The 23,293-nt window shown below is 48.6% G+C and overlaps 2 protein-coding genes across 2 annotated transcripts in view; both read left to right on the forward strand.

Annotated features, from left to right (window-relative positions):
- Positions 1-16,642, forward strand: part of SPG7 (spastic paraplegia 7 (pure and complicated autosomal recessive)) — a 32,877-nt gene extending 16,235 nt beyond the window's left edge. Inside the window, exons 10-17 of the mRNA XM_014942469.1 lie at positions 4,840-4,964; positions 6,175-6,277; positions 7,313-7,423; positions 10,746-10,861; positions 12,185-12,341; positions 12,892-13,055; positions 14,091-14,168; positions 15,914-16,642. Coding sequence (XP_014797955.1) covers positions 4,840-4,964; positions 6,175-6,277; positions 7,313-7,423; positions 10,746-10,861; positions 12,185-12,341; positions 12,892-13,055; positions 14,091-14,168; positions 15,914-16,123 — 1,064 coding nt within the window. The 3' untranslated portion in view covers positions 16,124-16,642. The remainder of the gene's footprint in view (positions 1-4,839; positions 4,965-6,174; positions 6,278-7,312; positions 7,424-10,745; positions 10,862-12,184; positions 12,342-12,891; positions 13,056-14,090; positions 14,169-15,913) is intronic.
- A 1,290-nt stretch (positions 16,643-17,932) lies between these two features.
- On the forward strand, positions 17,933-23,176 carry RPL13 (ribosomal protein L13). The gene is made up of 6 exons (XM_014942356.1): positions 17,933-18,037; positions 18,384-18,499; positions 18,970-19,111; positions 20,529-20,702; positions 21,948-22,004; positions 22,967-23,176. The coding sequence occupies exons 2-6, from the start codon at positions 18,396-18,398 to the stop codon at positions 23,123-23,125; spliced, it is 636 nt and encodes a 211-aa protein (XP_014797842.1). The 5' UTR covers positions 17,933-18,037; positions 18,384-18,395; the 3' UTR covers positions 23,126-23,176.
- The last annotated feature ends 117 nt before the right edge of the window (positions 23,177-23,293 follow it).

The following is a 23,293-nucleotide window of genomic DNA, read 5'->3' on the forward strand; positions in this document are numbered from 1 at the left end:
GCAATTGGAGAAGAATTATTTACAGTACTGGAGAACCAAAGGAAAATGAATTGGCAGCAAGGGCACTGCTCTCTCTAGAGGGTAACATTTAGGTCCAGCTGGCCATTAAATGTTGTTGAATACTTGCTGTCTTCCATCTAAGACAGGTAGTGGTTTAAGGCCTGTTAAGGTTTAAAGTTTATTTGTCCCAGAGGGACATAAGCAATGTAATATATCAATTCTCCCATCCTTTGACTTATTCTCATGTTATCTGCCTGACCATAGAATCCTTATCTAAACTGAGGGAGATGAGCTTTGCAAACAAGCCCTGGTTTGATGCCATGCTTCTGGCTGGTTTCTGGCTGTACTGCATCTGGGATCGGCCCTTTTCTCAGACACTTTCACACAAGTGCCAAAAAGAACCATCCTTTGGTTATTCTTAGTCATAACTCTGTCTGAGCCTGCAGCACTGACCCAACTTGCAATGTCTCTGTTGCTAAATCTTATTATTTCAGAGCAGGGTAAGGAGTAACTGCCTGTCCATCAGGGAGTGTTTGTATTTGCTGTTTCATGGGACAGAGCCACCTTGTCCCTTGACTGTAACTGTGCCACTTGTTTCATCACACTCTTCATATTAAAAAAATTAAAAGCTGTCCTGCAATAAAAGCATCCCCCTTTCTCCAGACCTTGGGGGTTAAATCTGCTTGGTTTTTTACAGCATGTTTGCAGTGAAATGGGGATGCAGCCCTGCTGAAGCAGAGCACGTCCTGCAGTTCAGCAGCAAGGCTGCTTCTGGAGATTTGCCCTGGAGTCAGCCCTCCCTTTTCAAAGAAAGAAGCTGGGACTTGTAAAAATTCTTTCAGCAAAGGGTAGATGCTCCTTCATGCTGCACGCAAGATGATCTATAATTCTGGATCTCTGCCCTTGCTGCAGGAGGAGGAGAAATTGTAAGCAGGAGCACAGCGTGGTATAGGCAGGGTAGAATGGTCCTGCTCTGCAGAGACCCTGCAGACCTGCCTCTGCCTCAGCACAAGTGCCATGAAGTTTTTGAAGGTGAGGAATGAGCTTTAAGTAGTTCCTAAACAACCAGATAGAATTCTGGTTATCAGAGGAACACCCTTGAAACACAAAAATGCTACATAGATTCCAGAAATCACCTTAAATACATGCATGCAGTTCCCTGGGACTTTGCAGATGCACTAATTCAGGCAGCTTAGCGAAGCACGTAATATCCTTGGAGTGAATATAACTGTTTACAGCTGTATCTGTATAGTAGATGGTCTCAACAGAGAAGGCCAGTAGTAACACACAACATCAGTCCTGGCTTGGTTGAGTTTTTCTCTCCTGACAGTTGTATGGTGAGCTGGCAACAGGTTAACACTGAATTAAATGGAGGCCCATCTGTCTGTTCAGGAATGTGTAGTTAGTACAATCCACATCTCTATACCAAAAATGAAAATGCCTGATTTCCTCCAGTCTGTAGAAATTAGTCATGGTTCTAGAGTGTTTTCTTGGTGAGTCTCAATTCAGAAAGTAGGGTACAACTCTATTGAAAAGTGAGTTTAGAAGGTAAACATTATCCTCAATATGCACTGTATTAGTCCCTTTTTTGGTTGCGTGTTGCCTAGTTTAAATATAAACTTATACTGTCTCATTATTTATTCCTGTCTTACACAGATCATGTACTAAGTCCCTCATTTTGCTAAGTGCTTATCAAACATATGCTTAAAAAAATAGCCCAAGGAGTTTACAATGTCAAAATGGGAGACAGCTGGCAAGGACTGTCAGGCTAGTACAAGAAACACGGACTTACTGTTGGCTTGTACTCCTCAGCAGTGATCTTGGCACATGTTACTGAAATGTTATCTAACTGAGCATGTTACCTAAACGAACGCTGAAGTGCTGTGTGCATCATGGCAAAATAGTTTTCAGGATGATGGTGAATAAGGTTTTTTAGGAGGTTAACCGTTGTACCCAAGCACAAGCGGAGGAGTGGTGCGTGTTTGTAATGAGGAAGCCTTGAAATGGAAGGTTGAGAGCTCTGTTTTAGCTGTCTTTAGCTTAAATTGATGGTTGGAGTTCTGCAAGGCAACACCATAGAACCGAGTTAGCTATTAATTTGAAAAAAAATCACGTAGGAAAGTAGATCTGTGAGTCATCAGCGGTGATTGTTGAATTTGTGTGTTCGAATGAGATTACTCAGAGTTAAAGTAGAGGAAGAAAAGGAGGGTCAGAGCTATATGGAACCTGCTCTGCAGGCTGGAGGAAGGATGAGGACACAGAAAAAAGCCATTATGCTAAGCTGTATGGGATGAATGTGCAGTTTCATACTCGGTAATTCTGGTACGCAGGTTTTAGAGTAATTGTAGTGCTCTTCCTGCAAGCGACCTTGGTTTCCTTCACTCTGACAGCTTTGTTCGTGTTCTGGAAGCATCAAGAGTCTGGCGGGAGAAGGGGAGGGACTGGAGGGAGCCTGTATGTACAAAAGCTGTTTTTAAAACCGGAGTGACACATGTACTCCAGTCTTTGTCAAAACAGGTGCCTGGATTGAATAGTGAATCTTCCCTCACAAACTGCAAACAAGCGGAAGAGGAATGTGACCCAAATATCTCCTCTCTTCTGAATGCATTTGAGAGGAGATTGGCGGTCCTGGGTTGATCTGTGTTTTGTGAATGAAAATGTGGGACATCTTTTGGTAGCAGCTCTTCACCTGAAGGCCTCAGGGCCTCAGACAGGACCTCTTCCCTGGTCTGTGCCGTATGCAAGTTTCTGACCCCAAGGCTTCCCTCACAGGGATGGCTGTATCTCAATGATACTGTTCACAGATGATGTCCAAAAGGCTTTTGAACAAATGGCTAGAGAATGATATAGTGTAATAATGCAGATGAGATGCCCATCAAAGTAACATGCTCCATGTCAGTGGGGAGCAGAGCACTTGGCAGTTCCAGTGGACCCTTTTTTTCCCTTTCCTTTTTGAAGTGGCTTCATTTGTAAACATTATAGATATGAAGGCTAAATTTTCAAAGCTGTTTTTAAATTGTTAAATGTGACTGAGGTGTTGTTTTTGTGGGCCGTTCCTTTGGCTGATCTTTGCCTGTGGAAGCCAAAGCCTGTGACATGCCAGGTGCTGTTGCATTGGGAACAGCAATATAAATTGGATATTGTAAATTGTAATTGTAGATTTCTTGGAGCGGTGTTTCACGCTACTGGGATGCAGGCTTGAGAGCAAGTGGGGCAGAAGCTGATGTGAGGAGGATGCTGTCAGTTCTGGTTTTTTTTTTTTATATTTCTTCTAATAGTCAGACCTATTTTAAGAGAGTTTTCCCAGCTGCAAAGCAGATAATGTACTGTACAGTCTAATCCTGCCGTGTGAATGAAGCTCGCTATCCCCCAAGTGCCTGCCAGTCTCTCTGCTTATTTATCACACTCCAAAGTGCAGTGTAATACACGCCTGAAGAATGGCCGGCTTCATCCTCTCCGGGAGCTTATTTAGACAGCGTCCTACAGGGAGGAAGAAGGGAGGTTTGCTGTAGTGCAAGCTGACAGAGGCAGTCCTCTGACTTACCTGTAACCTTAATCTCTCCGCTGAGCTCTTGTGCGCTGACACATTTGGCAGCTCTTCTGGTGGTGCTGGAGGGGAGCTGAAACTCGCCCAGCTCTACGTGCATAAAGCTGCCTCTCTGCAGCGTGTGACTTGGCAGAGGAGGAAGCACATGGGACTAACGTGTCCTTTCCCTGGGAAGGCTGCTGTACGCCAGGGCTGTTGAATCTGCTGTAAGCAGGTGACTCATACCCAGGGGCTTGTGGGCACCTGGTGGAATGTAATAAATAAGCAGTGTGGTTCGGTGATTAAACACGATCTCTGGCTCCCCACCCAAGCAGCACAACTGCCTGCCCCTTTCTGCCCTCCTCCAGCTGCTGGTGCTCTGGCTTCCCCAGGAAGCCCTGTCTGCCTTTGATGCTTCCATCCTGCAGGCTGCTCTGGTGAAGCCTGTAAATCCTGATTCTCCTTTCATCTTTAAGACCTGGAGACAAAACCTTCTCTGACTGTGGCTTGAGCTAGTGTATGCTAATGATCGCTGCAAAGCTGTTTGGTTGTGGTTTGTGTCTGCCTGCATGTCTGTGGTGTAAATTCTGCAGGGTTGGTCTTTGCACTGGTCGGCAGAGTGCCCGGGTGCCTTCTGAGTGATAAAAGATGAGTGAGAAGACAACGATCAAATCATGCTGTAACATGCCCCTTGCTGGGTGGCAAGGCTGTGTGCTGTCTTTCTGCATTAACCTGAGCTGGTCAGAAAAAAGCCTGTCCCTTCCTTGGTGATCCTGGTGGCCTATCTGTGACTGAAGGCCAAAAGTAAATGAAAGCTGAAAGGGCTTCCAACAGAAATATTTGGGAAGGAAAGGCTGTTTCAGCTAGAAAACATTGTTTGTACAACCTGGAGCTAAAGGAGACGGAATTGACTTGAGCCTGGGGGTGAGAAGGTATCTCCTAACTCATCAGAATAGAGAGATTCTGTTCTGGTTTCTAGTTGGAGCAATTTCTAAATGTGGCAGAAGGAACTGGGGAAAAAAAGTAGTTCTAAGCCAAGGCTTATTAAGTAAATGAAAAGGGAATTTCACAGTGTCTGTGATCACCAGAGACTGGCCTGGGTGACTTGGGAGGTTCTTCCTGTCCTGTGCTACTTGCTGAAGAGGACATTTTCTCAGCCTCAGCTGCCCCAAGGGATGCTGTAAACACCCTCTGGCTTTGGATAAAGCTGCAGAAGGCATTCTCTGCATCCTGCCCTGTCCCTTTGTATGCTTGCAATGCAGTACCTGCAATGGTGAAAACCTTCGCCTTTGTTTTTGCTTGTTTTTCTACAGGAATGGGGACCACAGATCATGTCATAGTGCTGGCTTCCACAAACCGTGCTGATGTCTTGGATAACGCCTTGATGAGACCTGGGAGGCTTGACAGGCACATCTTTATTGATCTTCCAACACTCCAGGTATATTCCACCTACTCCTTGGTCCTTACCTAAGGCTAATTACTAAGGTGTCCTGGTCCTTGCTGGTGATTCAGTGTCCTGGCAAAGGCTGAGCTTGGAGAAGATAGAGATGGTAAACTTCTGTTTGCCTTTATTCTCATTCATGTGCTCTAAATCAAGGATTTGATGTGCTAATGCAGTTAGTCACTTTTCTGAAATAACAATTCACTGTTTTTAAGTGTCTCTGTTCTGCTATGAGCTTTGGCAGTGAATTCTTCTGTGAGGTTCTCTTTGCTATGCAGATGCAGAACAATGTTTGTGTCTTCTCTCCAGGAAATTGGGAACCACCTAATTGGCAAGTTGGCCTATGTGACAGCTGAAATTGTCATGAGCCTCGAGCACCATTTGTTCTTTAGGTTTATTGTCTTCACTAGCCTTGTAAGGCTCTTCATTTTCCTTTAGGCAGCCTGTTAAATGACTTTCTCTTTCTGAATGCTTTTTAAATCGGTTTACTAGGAGTCTTCCATGTCTGCTGTGTTGACATTTGTAGCAGAGTTTTGGGAATAGGCTCAGCTGCAGTAAAGATCTGTCTGCTCTGCCAGCACAGGCTCTTCTTCTCCCATCTGTGCTTTACTGGCGTCCTCAGAGTTTTCAGTTAAAATACCTTAAATGCTTGATACAATCTGGCACCGGAAGCATGAACTGTGCAGCTGCCCTGAAGGAGGAAGGGGAAAAACCCTGGCAACTGAGCTCATTGTTTTAATCAGGATCTCCTGGACCAGCTGAATGACTCACTCCTTGGCTACTGGCCAGCCGTCATCTCACCCCCACCTTCGTCTGGGAAATGGTCGCAGACGAAGTAGCTGGTGGATGTGGTTTTCGTATGCAGCGTGTCAGGGAGCAGGTAGAGGCGGTTGGAGCTCCTTCCTGCGAGTGCTTTTGTAGTAAGAGAAAAGTTAAGACAGATCAGAGTGAAAGTTAGGAGGGGAGAGTGGCTCTTGAGAGAGAAAGCAGTGACTCACGGTAAGCCTCCATACATCTGTTGTGAATTGGAGAGCTGGGTGTTTATCAGGGCTCCTGTAGCACTGGAGCACTGTAAGGACAGCCCTGCCCTCTGGTGGCAATGTCACCGTCCCCACTGCCAGAGGTCTGCTCCTCTACTCCCTGCTGTGCCTGGAAGCTGCCACGTTGGGAGGGCTCGCAGGGCTCAGGTGTTCTTTGTTCTTTACAGGAGAGAAAAGAGATCTTTGAGCAGCACCTGAAGGGTCTCAAACTGATCCAAGATGCCAGCTTCTACTCGCAGCACCTTGCTGAACTGACTCCGGGCTTCAGTGGTATGATATGCTGTGTCCTTGTGGGGCTGCTCTGCCTGCTTCTACACTAGTTCTGCACTTCAGCCTGGAGCTTCATGGTTGCTTAGTTTTAACAGGGTATTTTGGTCTAAAGGGCTTTTTTTCTTTGAGCCTTCCCCATCTCTGTGGAAATAGTGGGAACCTAACCAGCTCCCTGGTGAATGGAGCTGTGATGAGCAATTGTTCACAGCTATTTTCAATTTTCTGGAACTGCTGGGACTAGTAGGGTGTGGGGGTGGGAAAAATATACCTCTACAATGCCTGGGCTCCTAATTCTTAAGGGGAGGAACCACTTGCTGCTCATGCTGCTGTCCAAGCTCTTGTTGAGTATGAGATGTTGGCTTTCAGGGGAAAGACTCTTAAGTTGATACAAGTTACCAGGAAAGCGATAGGAGGAATGAATAGCAATTACTTGGTCAGTCAGAGTAGAAGTTGAACAACTCTGCCTGGCTCCTGCATTGAGCCTGTTTCCAGAGTAGGTCCCTGGGAGTTTGAAACAGTGCTGAGCAAGGGGCTCCAGAGTTCCTGTTTATGTGGTGTTCCTGGAATATCCTTTCTGGGTTTCCCCTCTAACAGGCCCCAGCACACTGCCTCTTCGTGACTTCCGTCAGCAGCCCCCCGCCACCATCACCCACACACAAACTCAGAACAGATGTTCCTTCTCTTCCACACAGAGGTTGTGCGGTTGCTGCATGAACAGTGCGGCAGCCCATGCCAACCCAGACTGCCCACACCACTCCCCTGTTGCCGAGAGCCAGCCTTGGCTTTAGCCTTGTTAATTGATTGCTGAACTCTGTCCTCTGTGTGGCAACGCAGCGTTCGTTGCCAAGGCAGTTGTATTGTTCAAATCCAACATAAACACCATGAACTAGGTTTGCTCTCTGTTCCCAAGGAACAAAAAAGTGCAGGCTGTTTGACTTCCTTAGGTCCTTCTCCAGATTTGTTCTTGCCTCTTCTGTCCTCTGAAATCTGTCACGTAACAAATCCTGTGTCATTCTTGTAAACTCTTGCCTACAGGAGCTGACATAGCAAATATATGTAATGAAGCTGCTCTTCATGCTGCTAGAGAGGGTCACAAATCCATTGATACTTCCAATTTTGAGTATGCTGTGGAAAGAGTCATTGCAGGTAAGTGACCCAGCCATTTCTGTTGCTGTGTAATGAGTCTGTATCGCAAACTGTGCTCTGGCCTGAAGATCTTAGATGCCACAGTCATAGAAAGTTCTCTGAACAAGATCTCAAATGGATCCATCTTCCTGAATCCACTGGCAGCCTGAACCAGTAGCTGAGGGAAGCGGGCCAGCAGCAAAACAGGAGAGGGAAATCCAAATCTGTATGACTTTTTTAGTTTAAAAAGCTTTTATTTAAAAAAAAAAAAAGCAGTGGAAGTATCTCTTGGTCTTTCTTGGCTGTTCTGAACACCTGCTACATAAACATGAATAGCAAATAGGCTATGCATCCTTAACAGCAAGAAATAAGAGATTTTTCTTTTTGGCCTCAAAGCCCAGGCTTTGATGAATTGGCAGAATAAACTGGAAGACAGTAGAGCACTGTTCTCCCTCTGAGAACATCCTGTCGGCCTTTCCCTGTCGCTTGTGTGATTGCCAGCAGAGGAACCTCTGGAGATTTCCCTGTAGCAGTATATTATAGAGGGGGGGGAAAAAGAGTTCCCAGAACTCTTGACCTCACCTGAGGGATTTGAATCTGGTGGGTTTGGGTCTGAACTGCCCTCTAGTCGAGCTTTGGTTTTTATAATCAGACACTTAAGTGCTTCCAGGCTGCAGTGTCACTGCTGGGGGCTGAGCCTGGGCAAACAGACTGGCATTCTGTGCTTTTCTTAGTAGAGCGTGTGGAACAGGATGTTTGTGCTGGGTCAGTTATTTCCTGATCCTGGAATTTAGTCCTGAGTGTTTGCTTTATCAGAAAATACTTAAACAATTCCTCATTTAAGTGAAGATTTTTGAGCAAATTCCTGACACTTTCATCTGCCTTCTAAAAACAAAACCCTTGGAGTGCTTTGGGTAACTGTGGCCACACTTGCACAAAGCCCAAACTGTGCTCAGCAGCTCCCAGGGCTGGACAGCAAGACAGCTCTTGTTGTAACGCAGAAGTCCTCCTCAGCCACAGCAAAGGTGCTTTACTTTCCCACCTCCAGCAGAGAAAGCACTGAACTTGTAAGGAGTCACTTGGCTTTTCTTTTCTGAATTCCACCCTTGCTTTAGTTCCCCAGATTTGGGAGATGAGGCAAAAAGCAAGTAAGACCACAGGGGATGTGTAGCAGAAGAGATATCTGGGATTAACATGGTGGGGCATTGCAGGGCACAGGCTTCAGCATTTTCACTGCTGACAAGCTGACTGGCTTCACTAAGGCTCTGCGGTGTGTAGGAGGCCATCAAGTCTTTTTGTTGCTTAATTGGATTCTTTTGAATTAGCAGGACCTGGTTATTTTTTGTAGACTAAGTCTAAAAGGCCCCAAACAACCCTCAAGGCCCATATATTAAATGTACCCTTGCCATGTAATAAGAACACTTCTGGGTTTCACAATCCAGAGGGCATTTCAGTTGCTATAAAAGCTTTTCTTGAAAGAAAGAAGATATTACTGTGCTTTCCATTATAAGCTTCTGGTTTTAATAAGAGTGGTGTGGAATCAAAAGAGAACTTTGCAAGTCCAGAGGCCCTGTCAGCCTTAAAGCTTTGTGTTGCTGTAAGGGAGGAGTAAGAACTTCTCTCTGTGGTAAGTCCCCATTGTGTTCTTAGTTTGGGAACAGAAAGCAGTCAGTAAGTTAGGTCTCTTGGGAGCGGAGAAGGAAACCTGCTGAGTCCACAGAGGCTTTTAGGGGTTGTCTTTTGGAGATGTAGTAGAGCCTATTTTCTTGATGGAGTTTGGGTACGCTGCATAAGGCCAGCAAAAAAACAACAGAGTTGTTTCTTGGGTAGTTTGTCTCATAAATGTGATAAGTACAGGCCTTCAGAGAACTTTCCTGCCTGGAGATTACTTCATGTAGGAAAAGATACAATCTTTCTAGGCAGTGTGTGCCATTGTGAAGGGTACTGTCCCTCCCTCCTTGGTGGGCTGACAGAGGAGTACTTCCGGAATCTTTTAAGTGTGTCTGTGTGTATATATATATAGTGTATATACATCTTTCTATGGAGAGACATACAGGCACATGCCTGCTGCTGAAGGCAGGGTGAGGGACTGACTGATGAAAATCAAGGCTGTTGCAATTAATCTGCTATTCTATCACCATCATGCCTTGCGGGGCACAGTGGTTTCCAGGGTCCCTGAGCAGTAATTTTACAAGATCTGCCACACTAATTTTGCTGTTTCCTTGTTTAATAAAGCTCTTGACTTTGTTTAAAAATTAATGTTAATAGAATGTTGTTTTCCAAGACATCAAGCAAGCTTGGTGTAATTCGGCTCTTGCCTTTGCCTGTTCTACCCCCTACTGCTTCTGGCACCGTGTAGAGACATTGGCTTTAAAGTTACTGATACCTTTTTGCATTCAACATGCAGAGCTATAATGAGTGCTTGATATGCAGTGTGTTCTGTAGTTAACATATTTTCTACGTGCTTGAAGTTTTACTTCCATTCAGTGCTTTTTTTTTTTTTTAAATCCTAATTGGACTTATTCTGTGTTACGGACTATTGGGTTGGAAAATAGACACTTTCAAAAATCACCTTTTTGGAGGAAGTATTAAGTGTGAGTTATGGCTTAATTTGCTAGTTCTCAGGAGCCTGGGAACAAGCTCATACGGAGCATGCCATGTGTAATCAGAGACATTTCCAGGGTCTGAAGAAAGACCTTTTTTTTAAAAAAAATATATATATACACTCCTGGTATTTTGCTGATTTGAACACTCCTAATGTGCAAGAATCTCGACAGGGACCTCTCATATATAATGCAACATCCTGCTTCTCTTGTGCTCTGCCTAAGGGACTGAAAGACTGTAGAGCAAAGTCAGTATGATACTGTAGCTAGTCTCTGTTTTGGGTTTTGTTGTGTTTTGGGTTTGTTATTTTTTTTTTTTCCAAGTGGTAGATTGACTTGTTGCAGATCTGTCCCTGGGCAGAGATACAGTGTAACGTGCCTTTGGCAGAGTTGGGAATAGAATGGAGCTTTGTGTTCTAGAGCTGTGATCTAATCAAATGTTAAATTATTTGTCTAATGATTAAGTCTGTTGTAAGGAGGAGATGTGGGGGAAAGTTTCTGCCAGTGTTTTTAAGCAATCCAAGCATGGATTGCTTTTGACTGCAGGGACAGAAAGCACTTCTCCCACAGCATGTAATTGAAGGGCTTTTTACTGCCTCTCCCTAGCCGGAGTGCGATGTGAAGCTTGCTGGCTGTTCAGCCACAGACTGTGCTGGCTTGTGCACTTAGCTGTACATTATGCCCTGCTGGTTACACCTATTGCCGGTTATCTTATCGAATCCTTGTCTGTGTTCCTACAGGCACTGCCAAAAGAAATAAGATCTTGTCCCCAGAAGAGAGGAAGGTTGTGGCATTCCATGAGTCGGGTCACGCGTTGGTTGGGTGGCTGCTGGAGCACACCGAGGCGGTGATGAAGGTAACTCCACGACCAGCTGCTGCCTAATGAAGCCTGTCACTGGGTGGGAAGAGAGTCCTTTAGGATTCCCCTGTCCAAGACCCATTGATTGTTTTGTAATACTTGTGTTGAATTCTGGAGATATTCAAGGAGAGGCTCGACGAGGCCCTGGGCAACCTGGTCTAGTTGGGGGTGTCCCTGCTGACTGCGGGGAGGTCGGACTAGATGGCCTTTGGAGGTCCCTTCTGGCCTGGGCAATTCTATGATTCTATGATTCTATTGTGTTACCCTGGCCTCTGTGGGCTTGGAGGTGTGAACACTGCAGCAAAATAAATGGCAAATATGGAATCATAGAATCATTTAGGTTGGAAAGGACCTTTAAGATCAAGTCCAACTGTTAACCTAACACTGCCAATGGATCACTAAACTATGTCCTTAAAATATGCATTATTAGGCTCCATTGATGATAGTGATGGTGCAGAGCTGATTAACCAGCTATAGGAGAAGCCTTGCAATAAAAAGCCAACTGCAAAGCTCTTTGGAGCAACTGAGTCTCCTGATGCTGCTGCTCAGTTCATGCACTTCCTCCAGGCACAAAGTGCTGCTCCATGTGTGCATGCGTGCGTGTATGATCTCTTTCCCTCTTTCCAGCATGTAGCAAAGCTACTGTGGCAGGAACTGCTCTGATACTGATGGAGAGAGATGTGTGGTTCAGATTGGCACGCTTGGGAGTTTGTCTGCCTGAAGCCCTTCTCTGCCGGGAAAGGCCTCTCTGGCACCCCGGGGTGTGTTCTCTCCCATGCATATTTCCCCTCAAAAGCCTTGACACTGGGAGGAGGTGGGGAGTGGAAATAACAAGGGCGACAGCTCCTTGGCTCACCACCAGCAGCAAATTCACTCTGAATAACCTATTGTATAAGCTGAACTGTTGTTAATTACTCTCATTTAATGGGTGGGGGAAATAGCTCTTATTTTTCTGAAGACAACTTATCTTTCTCCAGGTAGTCTCAGTGATCCTGGAACACAGTAAAGTGAACTCTGTTTGGCTTATACATTCCAAAGCAACTTCTAAATCTCAGGATTTCACTGGCTTGCTGTTAACAACAGATTCCTTTTCATTTCATGAGCAGAAGGTGGCAGAAAGCATTTGTAGCTGTGAAGGCAGAGCCTTCAGTACAGGGATGGTGACATACTGTGGTCCTTGGCTGTGTCTGTGTAGGTCAGCCTGCCCCATGGCTTTTGTTAAATTTCACTGGGAATGCAGGCCTCTTCCTGGTCTCCCTCTGTGGCTGTAGCTGGGAGCTCCTTTGCTGTCTGAACTGAGAGAGCTGCTCTGTGTTGCAGGTTTCCATAGCCCCTCGAACAAACGCGGCTCTTGGGTTCGCTCAGATCCTTCCAAGAGAGCAGTACCTCTTCACCAAGGAACAGCTGCTGGAGAGGATGTGCATGGCGCTGGGGGGGAGAGTGTCCGAGGCCATCACCTTCAACAAGGTCACTACAGGTGAGGAGCCAGACCCTGGCACAGGCAGGTGGAGATTGTGCTAAGAGAGCCTGAACTTCTGCACTCGCTCTGTCCCGAGAGCAATCTGAGCAAGAGATGGAGGTTTCCCATGCTGGGAAGAATAAATGTCAAATTGTGTGCTTTGATCTTGGGCTTGCATTTGTGACCATGGAGGTTTCGCTGTTGGTTGCCACTGTGTTGTCTTAAACTTGTCCCAAAGCCTAAGGCCACAGATGTAGTTATCCAGTGGGACTCTTGGCACCTGGGAGGGCACATTTTCTGTGCTGTGCTTCCAACTAGTTATATCCAAATGGGATAATGTGGGGCAGTGGCAGGTAAGCACTCCATGAGAGCTACCTACTAGTAGTTTGCTCACTGTTGTGAACGAGTCCTGCAGTATGTGTAGAAAAGTCTGCTAGCAGGTAGAGTGTTCACCTCTGTGGACTCCTGTGGGTCCTCTGGTCCGTTGACTAGTGGAATGCATGTTTGTGCAGGATGTAATTCTCTCTTCTCAGAGCTGGCAAGCATTGTATCTCTCTCTCCTGCCCAGGAGCACAGGACGACCTGAAGAAGGTGACCAAGATAGCCTACTCCATGGTGAAGCAGTACGGGATGGTGCCCAGCATTGGGCAGCTCTCCTTCCCAGACCTGGAGAGTGGAGCTGGAATTGGTCGGCGCCCTTTCAGCCAGGGACTTCAGCAAATGATGGACCATGTAAGGCCACCCTTGGTTACACATTCCCATTTTTGTTCTTTACTTTCCACAGTTCAGTGAAAAAAGGCAGGTAACTTGCACCCAAACAATTCGCGTTTTTCTGTTAGCCACTAGGTAGTAAATTACAACAACTGCCACTTACCTGTTCTATTACAGTGTATTAATTATAAATGCAGTGAGGCATTAAGAACAGACAGAATCACATGTAGCTGTGAGTTCAGCCCAGTAGCACTGCAGCGAGCGGCTGTGAAATGCAGTGCAATGTATAAAGCTGACTGTGAAAGCTGCGGTCCTGGTTCCAGTGTGGACAAGTCCCTGGTGAAGTTCTGGCACAGGAGGTGCAAACGTGACGTTTGGAGAGAAGCAGAAATGCTTTGCAGGGGGAAGAAGGAATAATGTGGGAAGACTGGGGGGGTTGTGGAGGAACTGTGGTCAAATACCTGGCCGGGGCAAGATTCTGTTGCATGAAGGCCCTCAGGAGTCCCGTGTATATCTAAGCATGGTTGTGTGATGCTTAGATTACAAGAAACCTGTGTCTTAAAGTCTCAGTTGCACAACTTAAATGTCTCCACGTCCTAGATCAGAGAGGCTATCTAACCGAAATGATGGTTCAGACCGACTGAAGGATGTTACCCTGTTTTGACAGGAAATTGGGCTTCCTTGGTGAAAAAAAAGTTGAAAAGTCAAATACCTGGGAGCAAAAAAACTCTGGTTCAGAAGCACTATGGTTGTGCTTACCTGGGATTTGTGCTGAGCTGAGTCTTTCACTGCTGTACGGCTCCTTACTTAGATTTCATTTCCCCTCAGCTGGGACTCTGCTGAGGAGTTGGGCTCGTGCAGGAGTTCACTGTTCCTTATCATGAGTGCTCCTTTGGCTTTTTTTCCAATGGTTTGTCTGTATTTTCAGTTGATGGGAACCACTTTCTGCCTGGCTTGGTTTGCAGATTCCATCCCTTGGTGCTCTCCTTGTTTATCTACATGTCATGTTTGTTGCCACCTGCGCTCCAAATCTCTCTCCTTGTTACTATCTTACAGGAAGCAAAAGTCCTGGTGGCTCAGGCTTACAGGCGCACAGAAAAACTCTTACTGGAGAACAGGGACAAGCTGCAAACAGTAAGTTGGAGTTGTTGGAGGGATGGGGTTGTTTTGGTTTGTTTTAACTGGTATTTTTGTTTTAACTGGTAGTCTGTCCTGCTACTTTCTGTGCTCTGTAGCTCAGCTGTTGCAGTGTCTCTGTGGTCCTAGAAAGTCTGGTAGTGGGAGAGCTTGGACTCAGGTTGTGAACAAGTGACTGTTCACTGCGTATCCCCAAACTAGGAGCGGGCATGGGGAGGGATGTGTGCCTTTTCCAGCACAGTTTGCATTCCAGTCCAGTTTGCCTCTGGACACCAGCTAATCTTTGGATGTGATCAAAGCTAGAATTTGTCTCCCTTACCTGCACTTCTCTGCTCACCACTTGGCAGCGTGATCTCCTGGAAAGCAGGCAGTGACTGTTTTTGTGACACCTACAAAGGCAGGAGCAGCTCATCCTTGCAGGCCCTTTAGATGGACAGGAATTGAGTGGACAGTTCCTGGCTTTGGAAGAATGTGGAACCTGTCACCTTTTCTGACTGGTGCTGGAGGTTGAAACAAGATAATCTTTAAGGTCTCTTCCAACCCAAACCATTCTGTGGTTCATGGTTTCTGGTGACTCCAGGCAGTTTTCACCTGCCAGCTCCCTGATACCTGATAGAACAAGGAGTCTTTGTTGGAGGGGTGGAGGTTTGCCTTTTCCCCTTTGTGTGCTGGCAGTCGCCCTGGCACATCCCCACCTCTGCCAGGAGCTCTGTACGCATCACTCTGGGATGAGCCATGCTTGGGTTGCAGCACCCTCTGTATCTACTTGATCTTTCCTTCAGGAGTCCAGTCCATAACATCCAAAGTGTCCAGGAGTCAACTGCACGTTTTGCAAATAAAACAATCCTTATCCTTAAGTGTTCTTTTAAGCAAACAACAACCCATTCAGCTACACAACTGCAGGTCTCCTGTGTGTAGTAAGGTAGCCAGAGCAAGCTTGCTTGGACCTCCTGCTGTTGGCCAGATGACAGCCCTGTCCCCAGGACAGTGCCCTGGAAGTGCTCCAAAGTGCTCTCTGCAGGCCGCCTCTGTCCCGATGCTTTCATTTAACAGCAGTCAGATGTTTGCTAGAGGCTCATCACAGAAAAACTTTTAAGTTTAGCCAAAGTATCCAGAGTAAGTATCTGAGTTGCCAGGCCAGTGTGTCCCGTCTTGTCAGCAGGACTGAGCTGTTCCATGTTTGACAACCACCTGCTGCTCAAGTGCGGCCCTTCTGCTGGTGGAGAGGACAGGGAATTCAGCTTCTCTGGAGAGGAACTTCTGATGACCTTCAGTCCATTCCTGCAGGAACAGGCAGCTCTTTGTTATCGCTGTGTGTACAGAGGAGGGGTCTGGCTCTGGTCTCGTTTGCCACTACTCTGGCATCTTAAGACAGAGGTAGGGCCACAGGTGCAGGGACAGTGGCAGGGAGGGCACTTTTTTAGTTGTTCCTGGAATTCTGACTTGCGAAATCATTCCCTGGATCTTGGCTTTATTGCCTCTAGTCATACTATGTATTCCTGGCCAAAAAACGCTCTGGTGAAAGGTGCCGGCAGCCTGGAGAACTTCGTCCTGACTCCAGCAGGCTTCGGGGTCCCACCCGTCTGTGGTGTGGTAGCCAGGGGTCTGCTCCTCCTGGGCTGTGGCACGTGTTGGGGCCAGATGTTGGGATCCGAGTGGAGCTGGCAGGGAGAGTTCAGACCAGTTCACGGAGGCTGTTTCCAATCCCCCGCGCCTCATTGTGCTTTATTTACTCTTTCTAGCTCTCCAATGCCCTCCTGGAGAAAGAAGTGATAAATTATGATGACATTGAAGCTTTGATTGGGCCTCCGCCCCATGGGCCAAAGAAAATGATAGCTCCTCAGAGCTGGCTTCAAGCGGAGAGAGACAAGCAAGACACAAGGGATGAAGAAATGCCCCAGCAGCCACCAAACCAGGAGGAGGAGGAAGAACCACGCCTGAGACCAGTATGAAGCCTGCTCTTGATGTGGAACGGGAGGACTCTAGAGGCTTCTTTTGGACACAGACCTTTTTCCTTCTCAGCTCCAAGATATTGAGCAGGGAATCTCTGTGCTGCCGTAACCAAAAATTAAGGGTTGGCTACATTTGCTCTTCTAACGAGCTTTTCCCTGCAGGAAGAACAACTCCTTAGGATCTTGAAACTGATTCTCAGCGGGGTGGTAGTGATTAGGAGCTGGGTAAGTCTAATCTGCTGGGAAGATCTCCTGTAGGCAGGAGCAGTGTACATGTTCTTAAGGGTGAAGGGTCCTGTGGTGTCCCCGTGAGCCACCTCTGGCTGTGGCGTGTGACATGGTGGGAACGTGGGGAGGTTCCCTTCAGGGGGTGAAACCCCTGTGAGACTCCGTGCTGGCCGAGGGGCTGTAGTTCTTGTGTGACTCCCCTGTAACCTTTGGTCGTCTCTGCTGCTGAATGTAAAATAGAAACTGAAAAACGGACTTCTCTAGAATAAACTGTCCACAGTGTCTGCTCCATTTGTAGAATGTGTCGAGAGGCGGATCACAGAATCTTCATGGTTGGATGGGGCCTTTGAGATCATGGAGTCCAACCACCAAAAAAAAAAAACCCACAGAAAAAACCCCACAAACAGACACAAACCAATAATCTTGGGCACTAGAGCATGCCCTGAAGAGCCGTGTCTACACGTTTCTTAAATACCTTCAGGGATGGTGACTCCACCACCTCCCTGGGCAGGCTGTTCCAGTGCCTGACCACCCTCTCAGGAAAGTAATTCTTCCTAATATCTAATCTAAACCTCCCCTGCCCCAACTCTCCTGGTCCTGTCATTATTCACTCTGCAGAAGAGGCCAACACCCACCTCTCTACACCCTCCTTTCAGGTAGTTGAGGTCTCCCCTCAGTATGCATGTTAGTGTATGTGTGTGTTGGCACATACAAAGCTTTATTATTGGAGTATTGCGTCCAGTTTTTGGCACCTCAATAGAAGAGAGATCTTGAGGTGCTGGAGCGGGTGCAGAGGAGGGCAACGAAGCTGGTGAAGGGCCTGGAAAACAAAGTGTACGAAGAGCAATTGAAGGAGCTAGGACTGTTTAGTTTGAGGAAGAGGAGGCTGAGGGGAGACCTCATCACCCTCTACAACTACTTGAAAGGATGCGGTACAGAGGTTGGTGCTGGTCTCTTCTCCCAGGTAATTAGTGATAGAACAAGAGGGAATGGATTCAAGCTACAACAGGGTAAGTTTAGACTGGACATTAGCTTCTCACAAAAAGAGTGGTTGGACATTGGAATGGGCTGCCCAGGGAGGTGGTTGAGTCCCCATCCCTGAGTGTGTTTAAGAACCATTTAGATGTGGTGTTGGGGGATCCCTCTGGCTCCATCCTCAGGGGAACCATTAAAGCCATGGCTGGTTCCCCGGTGTGCCCTGGCTGGGTTAATCCATGAGGAAGGATTATTGTCCCGAGTTGCTCCACGAGGATTCCTGCCCTGACAGACCAAGCAGAGCTATGCCGGGGGATGCTGTGGCGGCTCCCCGGGTGCAGCAGCCTGGCCGTGCCCTCTAGTGGCACACCGTCACTACCAGACTCGCACCACCGCACGGTGCGGGCACTGCCAAGGCGAGTGGTGGCCCCCTGGCCCCCTTCCTGCCATACAGGAGATGCTGCCACCCGCCCCGAGCTGTGCCCGCCCCTTGCCTCCCTCCCGGTGCCGCGCCCGGTGGGTGGGCTCTGGCCCTTTAAACCAGCGCCATCTTTACTACGGGTGCAGTGAAGCTGCTGCCGGGACACTTCCGGTGCCGTCGCCCTCACTGCGCCCTTCCGGCGGCGCTGCCCATTGGCCGGCGGTGCCCCACTTCCGACGTGCTCGGAGAGGCCGCTTCCTTTTCCGGTCGGCCATTTTCCGTGGCGGGAGGTGAGTCGGGGCGCTGCCGTGGCCGCGGGATTCCATCCGCCGCCATCCGCCTGCCGGGGGCTGTGCTGCGCGCCGGGCTGGGCTCCGGGGCCGCCTGGAGCCCTGCGCGGGGCCTGCGGTCTGGGCCCGGGGCCGGAGGGGGCGCTGACAGGGTCCCGGCCTGGGCACGGGCCCGGGTTGGGGTGGTGGAATCGGGGGCGGTGATGGCGTGTCCTGGGTGGCACAGGGAGCGGGGACGGGCCCTGGTCCGGCTCGCCGGGGAAAGCCCTGCAGCCCCGGCACCCTGGCGGCTGCCTTTAGCTCTCCCCGTGTCCGCAGGCCCCTTTAGCTCTCCCCGTGTCCGCAGGCCGCAGCAGCCATGGCGCCCAGCCGCAATGGCATGATCTTGAAGCCCCACTTCCACAAGGACTGGCAGCGGCGAGTGGCCACATGGTTCAACCAGCCCGCCCGCAAGATCCGCAGGTGAGTGCCCGTGGCCCGCCCTCTCCGGGGCCTCCTGTACCTCCTGCTGTATCTCCTGGAGCTGGGGGAAGCTGCCTCTCGTCTCGTATGGGCTGCTTATGAAGTATGGCGTCTTTATTTTGAGTTCTGTCCCTCCCCTTACGCGTTGAAGGCCTTGGGACTGCAGCGGGGGGCTCCTTTGATGCGGGGGGCTCTGCTCAGGGTCAGGCCGTTCCGGCTGCAGTCAAGTGATGAGACTTCTCCGGAATCGCTGTACGACATTGATGATTCCCTTGAACCCTTTTATATCTGATGACTGCAGCTGCTCTGTAGAAACCTGTCCTGAGCTGCCAGGCCAGCATGGTGGTGGTTTCTGAGGGATCCCCCACGCAACAGATGCTGCCTGGCAGGTCGGGTCACCTGGCAGCGTAGGAGTGGTGCATCTGGCAGAAATGCTGTGTCCCTGATGGTTGTTCCCTTCGACCTTCCAGGAGGAAGGCCCGCCAGGTGAAGGCTCGCCGCATCGCTCCCCGTCCCGTGGCGGGGCCCATCCGGCCTATAGTGAGGTGTCCAACTATCAGATACCACAAAAAAGTTCGTGCTGGCAGAGGCTTCAGCCTAGAAGAGCTTAAAGTAAGTATGGAGAGCTGATCTCAACCCGATAAAACTAACTCCCAGCCTGAGCTTGGTTGTCTTTTCCTGTTCTGCACGTAGACAATGTGGAAGTGGCTTGTGGAGGTGTTGGTATCTGCTGGCGCTGGCTGAGCCAAGGGAGGAGACGTCTGGTGCTGCTGGCTCTACAGGAGCATAGGAAATGCTGGTCTTGCTTTTTCTTTGTAACTGTGGGTGGGGATGCAGAGCTACGTCAGAGCGAAAGGTTGCTTTGAAAAGGAAACATCTGTTTGTCTCCTTAGACTCACTTAGGCAAAACTCCATTAAAATCAGATTCTGGTAGAATCATGAGTTTTCTAAACTTCTTTTTTTGGGGGGGAAAAAAGAAAACCAATGGCATCTTCACTAAATCATTTTGTTTCTTTGTGAAACTCATTTCTGCTAATCCTAAAAGTTTTAGCTGATGTGAACCTGTTTGTCCTGCAGACCAAATAAACCACACCCAACTCATCCCTGGCAGGAGCAGGGGTTGTTGTGCCAGGAGAGGGACCTGTTCTCAGAGTAGCCGTGGCTGTTTCTCATGCCACAGCTGTGACTTAGATTCCTATGGTTTAGGAACACTTAAAGTCTGTGGGAAGCATTCAGTGCCCTCTGTTGTTTCAGGGAACCGTTCTCTACGACCTTCCCAGGTGTGCTGAGCTGAGCAGCTGTTAACAGCTGGATCCTGGTGGTCTGCAGAAACCCCCACCCACGTGTCCCCACGCAGTGGGCAGGAATAAACGTCAGTGCTTGCTGGCAGCCAGCATCCACAGCCGCCTCTTGTGCGTTGTTTAGTATCTAATTAAAACATTTATAACAGTGAAATTAGTGTATTGAAGCAGTAAAATTGTTCTTGTGGCTGCCAAATGCTTCATTACTTCATTTTTCTTTAATTTTTGGATAATGATATAATACAAAATGGTACACAGATGTTTGTCTTTAAACAGAAAATGAGGTTATTTCTTGTTTAAGATGATTACAAAAAATGGTTCTTTAATGGAGTTTCCCGTATTCAGTGAACCAGAGTGAACCGCCTGCTGACTTCATAAATTCCTGTCTCGTGTGTATCGGGGTTTAAATGTCCTACTCATAATTACTTGGCGTTGTGCTTTGCTCTCTGGGGGAAATACATCTGCGAAAATTACTGTAAGGCCTGTGGAAGGTTTTGAGCATTAAAATGCAGACACCAGGACGCCCTTTGTGGTGTGGCTGGTCCCTCTTGCCCGATCCTGGTGCTGCCAATGGGCTGTTTGGTTGGATGCAGAGCTTTTCTCCAGACTCTGCAGCCTGTGGTGGCTGTGCTGGATGGAGCCCTTGGCTGGTGACCGGTGTGGTCCCCAGCAGTAGCGCGGTGACGTTGGGAGCTGCTGGGTGCTGACGCTCTGTGCTCTCTCCTCAGCTCGCTGGCATTAACAAAAAGTTTGCCCGGACTATTGGAATCTCCGTGGATCCCCGGCGACGCAACAAATCTACCGAGTCCCTGCAAGCCAACGTGCAGAGGCTGAAGGAGTACCGCTCCAAGCTCATCCTCTTCCCGAGGAAGCCGGCGATGCCCAAGAAGGGAGACAGCTCTGTAAGTGCTTGGCTTCTAGAAATGTCTCACAGGGTCTGTGTCTGGTAACATTTTCAGAGGTTTGGTCATCAGTCCGTCCCTGTGCAGTCAGGCAGTGCTTTCCAACACTTCTCATGACGTAACCCACCCCCCTAGTGGGGAGCAGCCCTTCTCTCAGGGGCTCTCGTGCACATACATAGGGGATGACTGAGCCCAGCATAAGGCTGGGCCTGGTAGAGTCACCTTCCATGGGTATCTCCTGGTTGGCAGTGAGGCTTTGGGCAGAGTTTTGGCCTGGAGGCTGCTGAAAGGGTGCAGCTCAGGCAGATGGTTTGTTTGCTGAAGCTTTGGTTGTTGGCTGGCCGATTGAATTCGAGTTTATGAAGCAGAATTGTGGGAATGGCTGAAAAGCCAGTCTGGAGAGTGTGTGTGCTGCTGCGGTGAGACAGCTGCGTGGAGAGGGTGAGGGGGGCAAGGACAAACTCTTGAGTGGAGCAGTTTGGTGAAAGCTGTGCGTAAGGCAGTCTTGAGGAGGTTGTTGCTGTTGACATACAAAAATGCTTTTCATTAAAATCTCACTGAGTTCTAGAGTGCAGTTTGCTTTCCTTGGCTCTGCCTGTGCTTCCCGTGGGGCCGTGCGAGTCATGAAGCGGGGTGGTGAGGTGAAGCTGTCCTCAATCTTCTGGAGAGTCTGTTGGCTCCCAGCTCCTTAACTATAGTGGAGCCCACTGTATTCAAGCTGCTTTTCAGAACAGGGAAGGAAAGGTCTCAAGCTCCTGTACCCATGGGGATAGATACCTGTACCTGGAATACTCTTTCAAGTTTGTTTACTTGAAATCAATTATCTAAAATAAAACTTAACCATTTTCTGCGCAATGCCATACTCTTTGAAGAAGCTGGAATCATCTTTAGAAGGAGTTGCTGAGGAATATGCTGGGTATCGAACTAAAAATGGCACAGTTGGATGTCAACATTTTTCCAACTGGCAGAACTCCCAAACGGCCGTGGCTGCTGCGGGCAGGTCGGGGCTGATGGATCACGGGGCAGAACGGGGGTTGTCGATGCGGCACGTCTGGGCCAGAGACTCCTCTGGCTGAAATGCTGAGCTCGTGTTAAATTCTCCAGTCAGAATTGTTAATGGCATGTTTAAGCTGGGTACCTGCATACAGGGTGTGCTTTTAACCAAGGTACCAGCCTGAGAAATTGTAAATACTGGGTTGTTTGGCTTTTTTTTTAAAGAATGTTTTTTGTTCTCTTGTTATGCAGGCTGAGGAACTCAAGATGGCGACTCAGCTGACTGGACCGGTTATGCCCATCAAGAATGTAAGTGTAAAGAAATCACGTTCTCTGGGTGACGTAACTGAGTCTTAAACTCCATGGAGAGGATTTTCTTCTCTCTGTTCTGTAGCTCAGGGTTGCTGTCTCCACACAGTTCCCATCCTGGATCAAACAAAACCAGGAACAGGTCGAGCTCGTCTTTGTCTTTTGCCATGATCCATTTGGTTCCTTGCTGCAAAGAACTAATTACTTGCAGCTCTGCTGAATTTGTAGCCATTTGAGGAAGTCCTTACATAATGACCTGCTCCTGGGTCCAGAGGAGAGCTCCAGCCACCTGTGTCAGGGCTTCTGGTTGGGAATAACCATATGTGTTCAGCTTCTGCCCTAAATGACACGTGGGGGACACACAGCTGCCTTTGCTCCCCAGAGGAGGCCACAGGGTGGGCTGACCAGCACAATGATTCCCCCCCCAAATCACACAATTCCAGTGAGGACACAGCTTAAGGTGTGAAGCATCTCCACGTGTTTGTGCTCAGCGCTGTGTCCTCCAGCCCCAGGCCCCAGGGTGGCTTGTCCACTTGGACCTTTGAGGGTGCTCATCCCCAAGTGAGGTTTGGGGTGCCTGGGGTTGCCGGGTGGGGTGAGGGCTGTGTGCTGGTGGCCCGGGCAGGTCACATAGTCACCCTTTGTTTCGAAACCCTCGCTGCTTCCGAAACCACACCACAAACCTGACTCAGAGCTCCTGTTGCGCTGGGTTTTTTTTCCCTGGTATGTCCCGGCCTCGTGCTGACGCGCTGGCAAATGAGGAACCAGTTGAAACGAGGTGCCTGGTGGAGTGACGATAAGGGCAGGGCCTGTAGATGGCATAAACGCTCTGTTCTTCACGGCATCCCCGGAGCTGGTGGTAAAAACGGAGCGAGATTAATTGCCTTCAGCCTTAAAAATAGGGTCTTCTCTGGGAGCCTCTGATGTGCAGCCTGACTGTCTGGCGCTCTCTCCCCCCCCAGGTTTTCAAACGGGAGAAGGCCCGTGTTATCTCGGAAGACGAGAAGAACTTCAAGGCCTTCGCCAGCCTGCGCATGGCCCGGGCCAACGCTCGTCTCTTTGGGATTCGTGCGAAACGCGCCAAAGAAGCGGCGGAGCAGGATGTGGAGAAGAAGAAATGAACTGTTCTCCCGAGAACTGTCAATAATAAAAAAAAAAAAAAAGTGGAGAAATAGGAGTGTGCTGTCTTTTTAGGGCAATTGGCTGGGCTGCCCTGCTGGGGTGTGTCGCAGGAGCCGGCAGATGACGTGCTGCTGGTGCAGATCGTGGCTGCTCTGCGTGGAGGGACA

This window comes from Calidris pugnax, unplaced genomic scaffold (assembly GCF_001431845.1).
Source record: "Calidris pugnax isolate Ruff unplaced genomic scaffold, ASM143184v1 scaffold28, whole genome shotgun sequence".
NCBI lineage: Eukaryota > Metazoa > Chordata > Aves > Charadriiformes > Scolopacidae > Calidris > Calidris pugnax.